This window comes from Diadema setosum, chromosome 15 (assembly GCF_964275005.1).
Source record: "Diadema setosum chromosome 15, eeDiaSeto1, whole genome shotgun sequence".
In the NCBI taxonomy this organism is placed as follows: domain Eukaryota; kingdom Metazoa; phylum Echinodermata; class Echinoidea; order Diadematoida; family Diadematidae; genus Diadema; species Diadema setosum.
This window is the reverse complement of record NC_092699.1, coordinates 3,204,611-3,220,310: the sequence shown is the minus strand read 5'-3', so window position 1 is coordinate 3,220,310 and position 15,700 is coordinate 3,204,611. Positions and strand designations below refer to the sequence as shown.

The 15,700-nt window shown below is 37.5% G+C and overlaps 1 protein-coding gene and 1 non-coding gene across 2 annotated transcripts; both read right to left on the bottom strand.

Moving 5' to 3' along the window:
* Window positions 1-1,297: 1,297 nt before the first annotated feature.
* LOC140239359 (U4 spliceosomal RNA) lies at window positions 1,298-1,438 on the bottom strand. The gene has a single exon (XR_011901976.1). It is a non-coding gene; the product is annotated as a U4 spliceosomal RNA (small nuclear RNA).
* Window positions 1,439-11,545: 10,107 nt separating this feature from the next.
* On the bottom strand, window positions 11,546-15,700 carry LOC140239171 (sigma non-opioid intracellular receptor 1-like). Its single transcript, XM_072319053.1, has 4 exons — window positions 15,577-15,700; window positions 14,443-14,643; window positions 13,274-13,366; window positions 11,546-11,763 (listed from the first exon to the last, which is right to left on the bottom strand). Exons 1-4 carry the CDS (start codon window positions 15,698-15,700, stop codon window positions 11,546-11,548), a joined length of 636 nt encoding a protein of 211 aa, XP_072175154.1.

Below are 15,700 nucleotides of genomic sequence, written 5' to 3'. Positions count from 1 at the left end.
TGTGCAACTGAATCAAACGCTTTTTCGAAATCCACTGTGACCAAAAACCCACTTGTGTAGTGCAAAGAATGAAATAACATATCATCTACTAATCTTACCGCTTCTCCTATATTCCTATTCTTTATGTACCCAACTTGATCAAAATGAATAATCTCTCCCAAAACTTCTTTAATTCTATTTGATAAGACCTTAGATAATATCTTATAATCTACATTCAAAAGTGTAATTGGTCTATAATTTTTGATGTATAGTACATCCCTATTTTCTTTTTCTAATAAAGTAATAACACCTTGCTTTTCTGATATTGATAAAGCCCCTTCATCATATGCCTCATTCAGAGCATCTACCATCATTTGCCCCAGAACCGACTAGAAAGTGAGATAAAACTCCACTGTGAAACCATCGTTTCCAGGAGCTTTATTACCTTTCATTTCTTTTAAAACCATAAAACATTCATTTATATTAACTTTCCCTTCACAACTTTCTCTACTCTCTTCACTTAATTTCGGAATATCATCAAAAAATACACAGTTTATATCATAAATATTTTCATCATTATTAGAATACAACTTTTCATAAAATAACCTAATTACTTTCATTATTCCATTTACATCCTTTATCAACTGTTCTTTATTATCATATATTTCCTTAATAACACTTTTCTTTTTATTAGATTTCAACAATTGTTCAAAATACTGCGTTTTTGTTTCTCCTTCTTCAAACCATTCAGCCCTAGACCGAACTCTCAAACCTTGTCGAGAATACTCATATATTTTTCGTAACTCCGATTTCTTCTCCTCTATATCATCTACTACCGCATTGCTGGATGAAACTAATATCTGGTTCTCTAATTCCTCAATATTTCTTTCTAACTCCTCTACTCTACTTCTTCTCAATTTTGCTTTATCTTTAGAATAACTTATGATATATCCCCTCATTTTCATTTTCATAAAATCCCATAACAATCGTTTACCCTGAATACTCAAACTCAATTCTTCCCTTAATCTAATTATTTCATTACTAAATTTTTCAACAAATTCTCTATCCATACATAAACTGTTATTAAATTTCCAGTATGACTTACCATAACAAAATATATCTACCAACTGTTCAACATGTAACAAAACACCAGATCACAAAACACCAGAACACAAAACACCAAAACACTCACGCACAACACACACACATACACACACACACACACAATAGGAACTATAAGCCATTCAGGAACAGTGAAATGGAACGCATGCATACTTCAAATGCACAGTTTGAATCTTTCTTTGATTAATTATGTCGATCTCCTTGGAGATCTGGAAAAATTGCAGCAGTCGTTGGTATTTCACGCGGACTGAGCGGGGTATTGGGATAAGTTTTCAACTAGCAATAATCGCGCCTCGGATAAACCTCATCGGCTACGATACTGCCTCTGCGCAAAGATAACTCAAGATGGGATGGTCATATTTATATATGTTCCATAACAAGCATATGGCATTGGTTAGATCTTATGCCATCAAGCATAATTTTTACTTCATTTCCACAAGCGCTTGTTTTTTCTTATATTCATCATTATTACTATACATATTCTTAAAATATTGGGGGATATTTTACCTATATCATCATCGAAAAAACTACAGTAAATGTCAAAAGCTGGTCGACATCCTTCTTCCGATTATCTTGATACAGACGAAATCAAGAATCGATGAACTTGACAATGAATATTTATTATCATGATAATTCATTATCTCGAGAGCACTGTATGAGGGCGCTGCATTTTCCCTTGCAAGTCCCTTTATGAAGGGGCGGGCTCTAACTAGCTCGCAGTCAGTTGATTCCCTTAAATTCTATACCTGGTACCTAGAGTCTCTTCATCATTCTGTATAAGCGACGCTTGCAGGATATACAGTCCCTGTTTCAAAAGAGACTCTTCCTTGCAGTAGAGTATTCTAAATACCTTGCAGTTGATTATCTTTTAATGCTCAACTTGTGTCGTATCTTCTATTCTTCTGCCACAATAGTACATGACATAGTCTCTTCTCGTTTTAGACTTTGATCTGACTGGTTCATTCATCGCAAAATATTCCACCTGCTGCGCACAAGGTCTTTGATGCATGGTTACGAATCATTGTTGTCTGCACAGTTTCTTCTGGAGTCGCCTCCCCCCCCCCCCCCCGAAATTATACATCAAGTCAACAAACAAGAGAAAAACAATCAAACAAACACAAAATGAAAGAACGAACGAAAATATATATCGATGTAATTTTTGATTCCTTCACTCCTTCATTCAACAGGGGAGGGGGACTCCGTCACAACCTTTCATCAAAATACAAGTCGGTGATCCACAAAATTCCTCGACGTACAGACGATAGAGGCAGTAACATCGCCCATTCACCCCCACGGGTGAATGCTTGCCAGCCATCAGACCGCAGAGCTGAAGACAAATTTAGTGACCCCCCGACTCGGACGAGTCACGAAACTAATCTCTCCGTGATTTTCACAACTAAGTCCAGTCGAACAAATTTAATTTACACGCTTTTAGAACGAAAATATGATTTATCATCTTATTTCAATTTTCAATTTGCTATTGCTGAGATAAAGTATACTATCATCACGCATGAAAAGATCAGAGTCCAACATATTGTCTGATGCCCTTTATTTGACTGCGTATAACACGCATTCTCTTCAAGAATTTCCCGAAGACACTGTTTAATGGTTTTAATTCGTTATTCCGAAGGTTCGTTATTTTAAAGGATCGTTCATTCGAAAATGAAATATAACTGTTCGTACTTCCGAAAATGAAATAAGGTCAGTTATTCCGAGAAGTCTGTTATTTCGAAATGAGGAAAGGTTCGTTATCCCGAAGGTTGGTCAATCCGAAAACGAAATAAGATTCGTAATCCCGATTTAAGGTTCGTTAGTCAGCAACTTCTTTTCATTTTCTGATTAACGAACCTTCGTAATATAACGATTAACGATTCGGTTATGGTAGGCCTACTGATATTTTGATTGCGTCATGACACACCATCGTTTGCTAATCCTGTTACATATGTTCCATATATTTTCATGAAGCATTATGTGTAAGTTTAATGGAAGACCACATAGCTTTATTTCAGGTAGTTGTGATAGACTACATAGATTTTGAACGGATTGTCCCATTCTCTTCAAACTTCAGAGATTATGTTCTCTCACAATACAGGAATAATAAGGTCTTATTTACCCAGGGTAGCCTCTTTAGTGGTCCTACTGCTCTACCAGAGGGCCCTGCCATTATCATTACCCTAGCGTTGCCAGGTACCCATTTATACACCTGGGTCGAAAGGGACATCGGTGGGTAAAACATCTTTTCCGAGGACGTAAGCACTGGGCGGGATTCGAACTCAGGTCCTCCGATCGGGAGTCGGGAGTCTTATCATAATTATATACTATGCCACAACGCCCCAACAATATACTGCCGAATTCACTCAATGCTGCATGACAACAAAGTAGGATTTTCTTCCCATAAAAAGACAGTCGTCTGAACGCTGAACACTGTCATTTTGGATCGTATGATATTATACCTGAAACAAACTATAATCTTCTGTAGTGAGCGCTGTTTATTTTCTAACTGAAAGTAGACAAATCTATATGGTTTCATTTTATTTTCAATAATTTTCCTGTTTCATAATTATGATTGTAGTAATCGATCTTAATTGATCTTAAAATGCATTGTATCTAGGCATGTATTATGCATGTTATAAAAGCTGGTACCATATACTTATTATATACGTATTCATATTTTATAGATTTATATGATATACATATATAATGTATATATATAATCTTTTACTGAAGCTCACTACTTCAGCTGTAACAAAATTGTGATATATATTATATATATGTATATGTATATATATATATATATGTATATGTATATATATATATATAATTATTGTAATCAAGATCGATTACACATAATACATGTACATATTATACATTTATATGTGTGTACACATCATACATATATGTAGAATGTAATATAATGTAAATATATAATATATATAATTATATATACAGTTGTAATTTTTTATTTTTTATATGTATATTCCTACATAACAAATCTTCCACTGATCAACACACAATCTCCACCCAATTTTCTTCTTTTTTGACATGAAATCAAATACCATAAATGTCTCACCATATGAGAATTGCATTTACATAATCATTGCAGGGTAGTAATATATGCAGCATGTGACTTTCAAATAAAAGAGTTGTCCTTGCTATATATTGTCGACAAGAAATATATATATATATATCATATTATATATTTACATTATATTACATTCTATATGTATGATGTATACACACATATACATGTCTATATTATATATGTATATTATGTGTATATATAAACATATATATATATATATATATATATATACAGTTGTAATTTATTTTTTATAATGTATATTCATACATAACAAATCATACATTGATCAACACACAATTTCCACCCATTTTTCTTTTTTTCTTTTTTCGACATGAAATCAAATACCGTAAATGTCTCATACGGGAATTGCATTTACAAATCATTGCAGCGTAGTAAGATGCAGCACATGACTTTCAAATAGAAGAGTACCTCCGTTGTCCTTGCTCAACTGTCAACAAGAAATTTCAGTTTGGTTTGTCTCATCAAATAAATGGTTGAGACTAATGCCACTGAGCACACACAGTATTATCTTTCTTCATCATTTCATACATCTCATCACATTCCAAAGTCTGATGAAGTACATGCACTGCAACATTAAAAGAGAATAATTTCTTCAATTTTATTATTTCTATAATCACTTGCTTCCTGTTAGTATGAAACACAGCATCCTGGTACATCACATTATAGAAAATTGCACTGCAGTTCCCTAAAGATGTATAAATACATGTACATCAAATGCATAATTATTTCAATGAAAGTGTCTCAAAGTGCTACATGCACACACACTCTACCTCAAAAGGGTGCACAACAGTGATAAAGTGTATAGGGAAACCCATTATAACAAGCTCACTTACAATGAGTACCACTTTTAATGAGGCAAATTTGCTGGTCTTAATTATACAGCACTCTATCTAGGTGGCCTCTATTTTTTAGTACGTATAAAACAAGGTACACATATCAGTTATACCAAGGAAAAATTGGTGGTCCCAGGAAAATTGCTATACCATATGTCCCCCCCCCCCCAAAAAAAAAAAAAAAAAAAAAAAATTGCAACGGGACCCTCTGCAATAATAACTTTGAAAATACAGTCGTGAGTCAATCCAAATACAATTTCAGAGTATGAAATTATAACTATTATCCACATCTTACAGAAAAAAACCCATCAAATTTACTTCTGTGGTCAAGGAGAAATGAGGATCTTTGTAGAGCATGTCAGGAATCCCTGCCCTCCAAGTTCTGCCCATTGTCTTCACACATTCCATTATGCAGTTCCAAGAGCATCCAAGTATTTAACTTGGAATAAACAAACCCATGACGTGCTTGACAACGATCCAAATTTCTCTTTAACCTAATTGAATGGGGTTTTCTGCAAACTGTAAGTAAGAAGACCCTGAAGTTCATTCAGACAGTTTAATCATATTGAAAGTTATAAATGCAGAAATGCATTTGTATTCTTATCTATTTATTATTTCTTTTTATAGTATCATTATTTTTCTTTTTGGTGGGGGACATACTGTAGTGGGGTTTTCCTACACCACTGATGCAATCATAATCTCTCTCTTTGGATAAAATCAATGTCTTCAGAAATTAGCATCTCCCTGTTTGCAGAATTCAATGTGACATATTCCTCTCATGCAAAATACAATATGATATTACAGCTGTACACTGTCAGTGTATTAATGTATGCTGGTTATGACATAGTGGTAGTTTTACCAGTATAAAACATTTTTTTCTAAACGAAAGACAAAAATGATGTATCATGTGGTTTGTATTCTTGCCTTCACAACCAGCAGACGGCCCAAACTAAATCAAGTGTGTACTGACTAAACAGTCCCTGAGCTTTTACAGTAGGCCAAATGACCCTGAACACTTTGTTGTTGTTTTTTAAATACTCCACATATAATAGAGTGAAAGCTAATCCATCACCAATTCTGAGGAAAATACCTGAAATAGGTGGGTTTATGCTCCCTCTTAAATTTCTTCAACTTCAAATCGCCTTTTAACTTTTTTTTTTTCAAAGTGAAGGGAACAAAACAATTCTATCCTCAATGTGTAAAATGCTGTTACAGGTTACATGAATAAAAGTGTCTGGTTGTTCATAACTCCAAGATATAGTTTCTAGCTGAATATATACACACTAGTATCACATGTCGAAGTAAAAGAATGCATTACGGTGAAGGGGAAATTGCACATTGGCATACCAAAGAAAACAAATAGTTTGACAACTGGCCACAAGCTCATCTACGATTTCTTATGAAAATAATTACTGTACGTTAAAAGTACTTTACAGTTGACACATTTGTGTACTACCAGTAAACTACAGCTGTACCAGTATAATACTGATAGTTACAATTTCAGTTTATATTGAATGTTGCATACGCCTACAGGAAATGAAGCAGGTATGCATGTAGTCAAGAGCTACCTGTATTAATAGGAAACAGGAACAGGGCTACAAATGTGAGACCCTAAGGAAATTACGCTCCTTACTTCCCACCCCCTTTATAAACTGAGTAATAAATACAGTGTATACAGTGCATATTACTTTGTGTGTGTGTGGAGGTGGGGGTGGGGGGGGGGATGCACACACCACTTCAGAAGGATAGCTAACAAGGGTTAAACTTATTCTCTCACCACTAACACAAAAGTGGAAGAGTCTTGGAAGGAAAGACTTGTAGGCAAGTGGAAGAGTCTTGGAAGGAAAGACTTGTAGGCAGAGGAGTGATGACAATGTCATACAAGACTTTGCCACACAATCTGCATACATGTACATGTACCATCTCACCTGCTCTATTCTTGAGTCTATAGTTTCTTAGAAAACCCATGCCACTCAGGGATGAGTATAACATCTGGCGACACTGCCAGGATGTCACATGGGGCAAACAGATTGCTTTAACCCACTGAGGGCAGGCTGATCTTGCTACAACATGCATTTCCCATAGACACCTGCTTGAGTATTCTCGGGACTAGCCTTTGATAAACAGGTTAAAGACCCTATGCGACATAGCATTATCATGGACTTGATTCTGTAGCAACAGAGCAGCCCAAATCACGCATAAGCTACCAACACCTTAAAATGGCATCAGACCCTAGCAACCATAACCAAGGGCTCCACCTACTGGAGCCCATTGCATAAAACTCCAACCGGATTTTTTTTCCGGTTGGAAGCTCCCAACCAGAGTTTTTATGCAACGGATTTTACCTTCTTAGGTTAGCAACCTTAAAAAATTCAGGTTGGGCAAATACCAACCTGAATTTTTTAAGGTTGCTAAAAAAGATTTATGCAACGGGACCCAGGTAGTTAAGGCGCAGTTCCTTGGAATTGCCCAGACACTAGAAGCATCTCCTCAGGTGATGAAGTAAAGGTAAGACAAAGTCCCACTATCTGTCCTAACTAGTTTAACGAAGAGGGACTTCAAGATCTTGGGCCAAATTAGGGAATCAGGGCAGAGGGACAGAATCACCTATACAAGTCTCATGAGGTAGTTATATGCTGGACAGGTGAAGGCTCACACTGGCAGGGAGGGAGCTTGTGGAAGGCATCATCAATGTGATATTCCTATGGATACATCTCCACAGTTCTACCCTGGAAAGCTCTGAAAACTTGACACTGAATGATGCTACGGCTACCAAGGGTCTATCACAGCCTGGTACTACGTTAACTGCATGAAATAGGGAACCAGGAGGCTGAACAAGCTCTGTGGCTCTTCAGAGACCGATTCTCTTCACCATACATGTACGTGCAGAGAGATGTAGAAAAGTATACCACCTGCGTGTGTACTTGCCCGAAAAGACAAGAAGCCGACCTGGAACAGGCAGACACCACTAAACTCAATTACCATGGTACAACCATTCAAACTTGTGTCACTAGATTTCCTTTATCTTGAGAGAAGCACCTAGGATACTACGAGTATTTTTTGATAATTGTTGATCGCTTTATAAGACTTGCCCAAGCTTATCCAATGACAAACAAGAGCAGGGAAAACCATGTTTGACATGCTATGCAATGATTATGTCCTTTTAATTCAGACTACTGAGAAAAAAAAAATCCATTGTGACCAGGGACAGAAATCTGAATACATGTTCTTTGCGCGGTTCTGCCAGCGTAGTGCAATTGCCCATTCACAAATGACACCATGCCATCCCAACGGAAATTGAAAGATCGAAAGAATGAACATAATGATTTTTTTTTTTTTTTTTTTTTTCTTGATGCTGCGGATGACAACAGAGACAGGGAAGTCCCACTGGAAATAACATGTAAAATAAGTTGTCCATGCTTACAACTGCTGTCAACATTCTGCCACAGGATATTAACCTTTTTTGCTTCTGTATAGACAAACACCCTGCCTCCCTGTTGACCTTGTCTTTGGGTTGGAGAACAACGAACAACAAAAATGCCCCTAAAAACAACTAGGAGTACATTGCAAAATGGTGAGAACAGGAGACAGATGCAAACAAAGTGGAACAAACAGCTCTATGAGCAGAAAGTTCACAGCTCAATACTGTCCCCATGCAACAGACTTCTGGTGGCAAATTTAGCTCCAGCAAGTGGCCCTGGAAAAATATATGGGTATTGGGAAGATGCGTTCTGTGTTGTCCAAACCCAGAAAGATGAGATGAGAGCATACAATTGTATGAGATGCTGTAGCACCAGAAAATAGTAAAGTGAAAACTAGGCGTCTCACCTGAACTATCTAACTTTCTTGTGACTTTTTTAAAGAATCTCTGCCTGTTGGTCAGCAACACACCCCACAGTCTCACCACAGACCTAATTCCCCAAACAAAATCTCAAGAAGAGGCATAACAACTAACCACCATCGCCATCGACCGACTCGGACCCTGACAACGTGGATGTTGGATATCACATGGAAGTCATGTGGCATCATTAATCCCCATAAATAGAAATGATCTGAAAATGACAAAAAATACAAGCAGTGAAATGGTAACCAGCTAATAGAAAAACCATACACAACGTGATCCTCAACCACAAATACTGATGTTAACCCAATACATGTCACATAGGCCAAGCCAAATATCACAGCATTTTGAAGCATGCAGATATGTGTTTGTTAATGGCCATTTTCAATTGTTATTGTTTACATTAATGCACCGTGCTACACAATAATTTTAGTCTATTTTGGGTATCTACATGTATTATTAAGCAGTTGTCTGTAGGTAGTATTTGTAGTAACTCAAAGCTGAAAATGCACTTCACTGCAGGCATGTTACATGTGTTCCAATCAAATATAAAAACACATGCATACAAATTGAGACTGCCTATTATAACTCTTGTTATTAAAAAAAAAATAGTTCTTGCTATATCCCTAGGATATCCCCAGACCTCTAGGACAATTTGACATGCGATGATATAGTCTATAGTAGCTTTCAACAGGTCAAGACTTTGCACAAAACTATGGAGAAATATCAGTCACAAAATTTCTGTCATGTCATATATCTCACATGAAAATCACAGCCCCCATACAACTTCCAAATCAATTTCCTAGCTAAAACACCAAATGAGGTAATCAAGACTAAATATCTAGTCTATCTGATCAAATCGTATCTTTCCATTATAACACAAAACACACATTCAGTCTGTTTTACTGCCGCACATGTTTCATCAATAAAAATACAATTGTATTCATGATATTGAAATAAAAAACCCACAAAAACAAAAAAGTGACACATTTCATTCAATTGTGATATTGCAGAGGTATTGAGAATATAATGAATACTGAGAGTTTTGCAGCTGCTCTTGAATGTGACATGAAGAATTTCAAAGCCAGATCTCACAAGAAGATGCATTTAAAGGCACTGATTAATAATATTTTCTAGTAGCACCAGTTTTCAATGCTATCAACTGGAACAAGGGCTACTGAAGAGGTAGGGAAAATTTTGCACCATTCTACCAGAAAAGCATATCATTATGGGTGCATTCCAGGAACAGATTTGGGGTGATATTCTGAAAATTTTCCGACGTTTTTTCCTAAGCCAGAAAATTAGAAGTGCCTAGGACAGACAGAATTGGTTTTCTGAAATTGAAATTTCTTCCTAGGAACTTCTCGATGCAAGACAAATTAGGCCATCCTTATCCCCGCCCACCTCCTTTCACAAAAGCCAATACGAAATGCCATATCATAAGGAACCAAGCTATGTATGACAATCGCATTTCTTATGACATAGGGTTAAATACCATGTGTGTGGCATGTCCCCTTTCTCATGCCCATTTTGCGCATTAAAGTACGATGTACATGTTGCCCGCAGTGAATGACATGCGCCTATCACCATGTTTGTAGCTTGCTATATCGTAACAATGTGCTTAGGACAAGGGTGGAGCTTTCCTAAATATATTCCTAAAATTCTTTTCTTAAAGTACATTCTAGAATACCAACTTCTCCCTAAGTCAGTAACTTGCATATCTCATCCTCATTTGCATATCTTCATAAGTTTCTTCCTAAGTTTAGGAAAAAAGTTAGGAACAGACTTCGGAAGAAACTTAGGAAGGATTTCAGAATATCATTCTTGAAGTTCAAAGAGGTGCAGTGCATGATCTCATATTCAAAACTGTGCCCCTAGTTTTCCTAGCAGACCTCAATTTGTTGATTGGGGCTTGTGTCCCACCTCACAGTCATTGGATACAGTTCTATCTGTTGTTCATATCACACTGAACACCTTTTATGTACACAAATGGCAGTTTGTATTACACATGGTACTGAAATAAGGGGCGGATCCAGGAAGTCCATAAAGAGGAAGCGTCTTACAAAATTATAGGGGGCGCACGCACCCCTCCCCCATTTTTTCTTTTTATTTCTTTTGTTTTAACAAACAATAAAGGTGGCACGCACCCGGTGCGCTCCCCCTGGATCCGCCACTGGAAATGCAATGATATTCAGATAGCAAAGGCAGATTCCATCTCATCACACATGAAGTGACCTGATTACAATATGACGTGGTTAATAATACATTTTGTGTTTCTCCCACATAGCAAAGATGTAATGTTAACGTGAAAACTACAAATGCTTCAAATCAAATATGAAAAAAAAAAAATCAATTGGAGTCCAGCCAAGACTTTCCTCTTAGAAACCTAAAGCATAGTCAACTCTGCATAAATTGAAGCTACACAGGTCACAACTTTGCCTGAGTTCAAGTTAATTCTAGGAACAACATATTGAAAGGGTGTGTTGATTACATCATACAGGTCATATTTTGCCTTTCTATGTCATTCTTATTTCTCCTCCGATCCATTTTTTCCCCTCCGGTACAAATATTGCATATTTTATACTACTTATGCAGAGTTGACTATGCAATTAACTCTGGCAAATGAATATGGGCCAAGGGTAAAACTCTTGTGGGGAGGAGGCATCGTCAAACCACTAAAGCAGCAGATAATTCTTGCATCAGAGCAATGCCGTATATCCTGAGGACGCGGTAGAGGGTGTAGAAGTCCTGAGTGCTGAATATGGTGTCCGAGACTGCAAAGGGGACGGTGGAGGGGATGAATCCCCGCCCGTATTCCACCATCCAAGTACCAGCTGTCCACTGCACAGATGTGGCCTCACCCCATGCATGGAGTAGAGTGTCTCCTGCGACACGAAGGAATAAAGGGGTACGTGTATGGGAGGAATATCACAAGAATACACGAACAATGGCACTAGAAATGGAATATTACTCAAAAGAATTGAAAACATTTACTTCTTACATTTTTAATACTACAATCAATTTACAGAAAAAACTCTAAATGCCTCTTAAAAGGGAAATAAAATTTGACAGCATTTCTTTCCTGGCATTTCCCAAAATTTGTCCTTACAATGAAATCACAGACATGAATGGATATTTGGAGTGAGGCTCGTGACTGCACAACTCTTTGTATCTCCTCAGATATGAGCACAACAGACACAAAGATGTTCGCTTATGGTGCCTTTCTGTTTCCCACTTAAATGTATAATGTACTGTATACGCCGAATATTTATGGAAGTTTTTATTGTCGAGAATTCTACGAGTCGGGTGCTATAATTTGCCTACACACACGAAAATATTGACTCTGATCCCGATGCAAATGTTACATACGCATATACATTTCTCTGTACAGTACAGGACTTCATGATCGCGAATTTAACCACGTTTGCGAAATCATCGGGTATTTCCGATTCGCGAAATATATGTGACCGTGCACCACAAAACGAACATAAAGTCGCACACACTGATTTTGCGCGAGGACTGAAAATAAGTGAAATGGGTCAACCAAGCCGATCTTGACTTTTTCATATTTTCTGAAAGAGCAGGTCTTCTTTTACATTATAAATGCTAATATTTAGTATCATAAAATGGCCGGGAAAGTGTATTTTTCAGCAGTTTATATCGAGCATTTTTGGTAGAATAGGGTGATTAGGTGGGTCTTTTGAGTCCCTTTTTCATGTCTGAAACTCTTCACTTTCTTAACTCTAATAACTTTTGAAAGGATAGTGCTACTGCATTGAAAGTTGGCATTAATTATGGACAGAATGTGTTAATTAGGCATGCTTAATTTCAGTTTAATCTGATAATCCCTTCATTGTTGTTACTCTGGTGGTTTACTTCCTGTTTTTGTCCCATTCATCGCACAGCCAGCACGATTTGGTAAAGATTAAGCGCTTGAATAGACACTGTACCTCAGAGCCTCTTTTTTCAATTCACACTTTTCCTGAGTGCGTGCTTTCTTTCCAATATTCAGATAGGTTAGGAGAGTCCATTTGATTTGAGTTATACATCACTTTAAAGCTTAAAGTCTGCTCTTTCAGAATATGGTCTCAACTAAAAATTCATGTCTGGCGACTTTTTGTTTGTTTTGTGGTGCAGGGTCACATATGGCGTATACAGTAAGTGGTGACATGGCATTTGCTCCTGCAACAATTGCTCCAGTCTTATTTTCTCCAAGCAGGTTAACTAGGGTTAGGGTTGTGACAGGGATTTGGGTTTAGTTTGATGTGAGGATTAGGATTAGGGTTAGGGCTATGTTTGTAGGTAGGCTTTGTGTTTGGCTTCATAGCATGGGTATACAACATGGGAGCAACTATCGCAGGGGCAAATTTCATGAAACCAGTAGAAGTAGCTCACCTGGTCCATACATCTGGCTCTCCGTGGTTCCCTCCTTCCACTGACGGAATGAACCTGTCATGATGGTGTCTGAAACATTTGCCCAGTATCTACCTATGAATATAACGAGTGACAAAAATCCAATTACAAGTCAGTTCATTATCTAAAAGAATGTATCTTCTTTCTACTGTAACTCATAGCCATCCTGGTTTTACATGTGACAATATAATCGATGACAAATGTTACTCCTCTTTCAGTCTTTTAAAAGGTTCCTCTCAGTTAAAGACTCCTAAAGTGATAACAACAGCTCTATTAGAATATCAGTATAATCACCGTCTCCCTATCTATGAAAAAGAGAACTAGCATAATAAACACTTACAATATATGCAAACTGCAGTTCAGCATTCTGTCTAAGATAAATTGCTGTGCTTGGTAGACTTGACGTGCACTGGGCATGATATCTAGTGGGCTTTCACAGGAAAGTTGTTGAAACTTTCCTAAATTCTACACCTAAAACATGACTCTTACATGTATACTACAAACCAGTGTTTCACATAATCATTATTGTTGCATCCAGTATCACCATTTGGTGATAATGCACAACTGTCAAATTCCATACTCTTCATATTTACATATGATTTTGCTGAAATTTATACCACCTGGTTCAAAGTTTTGACTACTCAGATGCAGTTAATATTGACATGGAGTGGTACATGTAGTCTGCTCCACACCACACTCTCATATCTCATCAGGTCTTTTTTTTCTGATTACATATTGTATACACCATTATTATCTTGCGGGTTTTAGTTTTAATGAATTTCAAGAATCTGTTGTGCTTCGCAAATTCTAAAACATGTTCTGATCCCAACATGAATGCAATGTGCACGCATATACTCTTCTCCATCCATTGCTGTACTCCCTGATCGCGAAAAACTTGCAAAATTGTATAGGAAGTCCTGCTGTTCAAAAGATTACCCTCACTAAATTTATGGCAGATTATTTACAAAAGTACTGTATGACACTGCACACGGGTGCCACCCCCTTTACAGCTTGTATGTTTTGTTTTTTAAAAAAGAGAAAAAGATTTTTAAAAATGGCCCCCTCCAATTTTGTAAAGGTGCCCCCTCTTTACAGAATTCCTGGATCCGCCCCTGCTACATCATTTCTGAAAACGTCTAGAAGATATCTACCAGAATGTCCTCCAGTGTCCACTGCTGTACCAAAGAAGAGGATGTACTCTGTGAGTGAGGCGTGAAGTAAGCACATCGCCCCCATCCAGCCACCGGCGTTGACAAAGATCCACTCCTCCCGTTCCTTGGGGAGAATGTGACCTTGATACCTGGACCTCAGGACCTCACCTACTTTGTCAAAGGCATCTTGGTGTGGCAGGCCTAGCAGGTTGAAAGACCAGAAAAGGTTAATTATGACAACGTGGAAAACTACAGACAAGCTAGGAACCCCCCATGGCCCCAAAAACAAACAAACAAGCAAACAAATACAAACAAAACTTAAAAAAAAAAAAAAAAGCAAAATATATATTTCATGACATGACAGTGAACTTGTGCATGAACAAATCCGTGATGTAGAACAGGAAGTTCTGTTCAAAGCAACTTGAGACTTAGCACATCACTCAGTCTTATCACTGTGATTGTGAAACCAAATAAATTTATATCCAATCTTGATCATGCATAAAAATTCAACATGTTGATTTTGGAAATACCACTGGCACTGCACTGGACAGATACATCATATAAGCTGCTGACATCAATTGTGGATTGTTTGGGAAATACAAGCAGGCTGTAATTGCTCCCGAGGTGAGTTGTTTCTTTTCTTTGTAGGAATTCGAAAAACATGAAGTCAATGTTGATATCCACACTTTTACAACTAGCTTCCAGCAAACCAATTTCGTGAATTTGATTCAGATATGTGATAAAAAATAATCTATTTTTGCCATATTGGCCTGTAATATTTGGTAAGTATTTCCTGCAAGAATTAAAGGCGCAATTTGGTGATCACTGGTCCATGGAGATAAAGGCGGTTCTAGATGCTAACATTTGACATGGGTGTAATACCAAACCGCACTAAAAATTTATACACGCACCAGTCCAGGGACCTCCCTGGTTACACTTGGACAGCGCCCGGGTGTTGGGGTCGCCTTACCCACTGGCTCGGTACCAGGCGCATAGCGGGCAGGGCTGGTGCGGTTAGGCCTACGCCGAATTAAGGAAGTATGTAGTGAATATGAATTTATTTACTATCATTCCTGAACTTCAGAACGATGAGATGAGATCAAAAGAAGCACATCGTGTCATCAGAAAACATACCGACATATTTCTCTGCGATTCTGGCAATAGTTTGATCGTCAAACAAGTATGATTTCCGCACCAACCACAGGTGGATTCCATAAACGGCGACGGCCAACACAGCAAGCCACAACGATTTCGGCAT

What these genes read in the sequence shown, in the direction of transcription:
- LOC140239171 (XM_072319053.1), bottom strand. Translation starts at nt 15,700, where the DNA reads ATGCCGAAATCGTTGTGGCTTGCTGTGTTGGCCGTCGCCGTTTATGGA. An exon ending in GGACACTGGAGGACATTCTG is followed by an intron (nt 13,367 to 14,442) that starts GTAGATATCTTC and finishes TTATATTCATAG; the next exon opens with GTAGATACTGGGCAAATGTT. An exon ending in GAGCCAGATGTATGGACCAG is followed by an intron (nt 11,764 to 13,273) that starts GTGAGCTACTTC and finishes TTCGTGTCGCAG; the next exon opens with GAGACACTCTACTCCATGCA.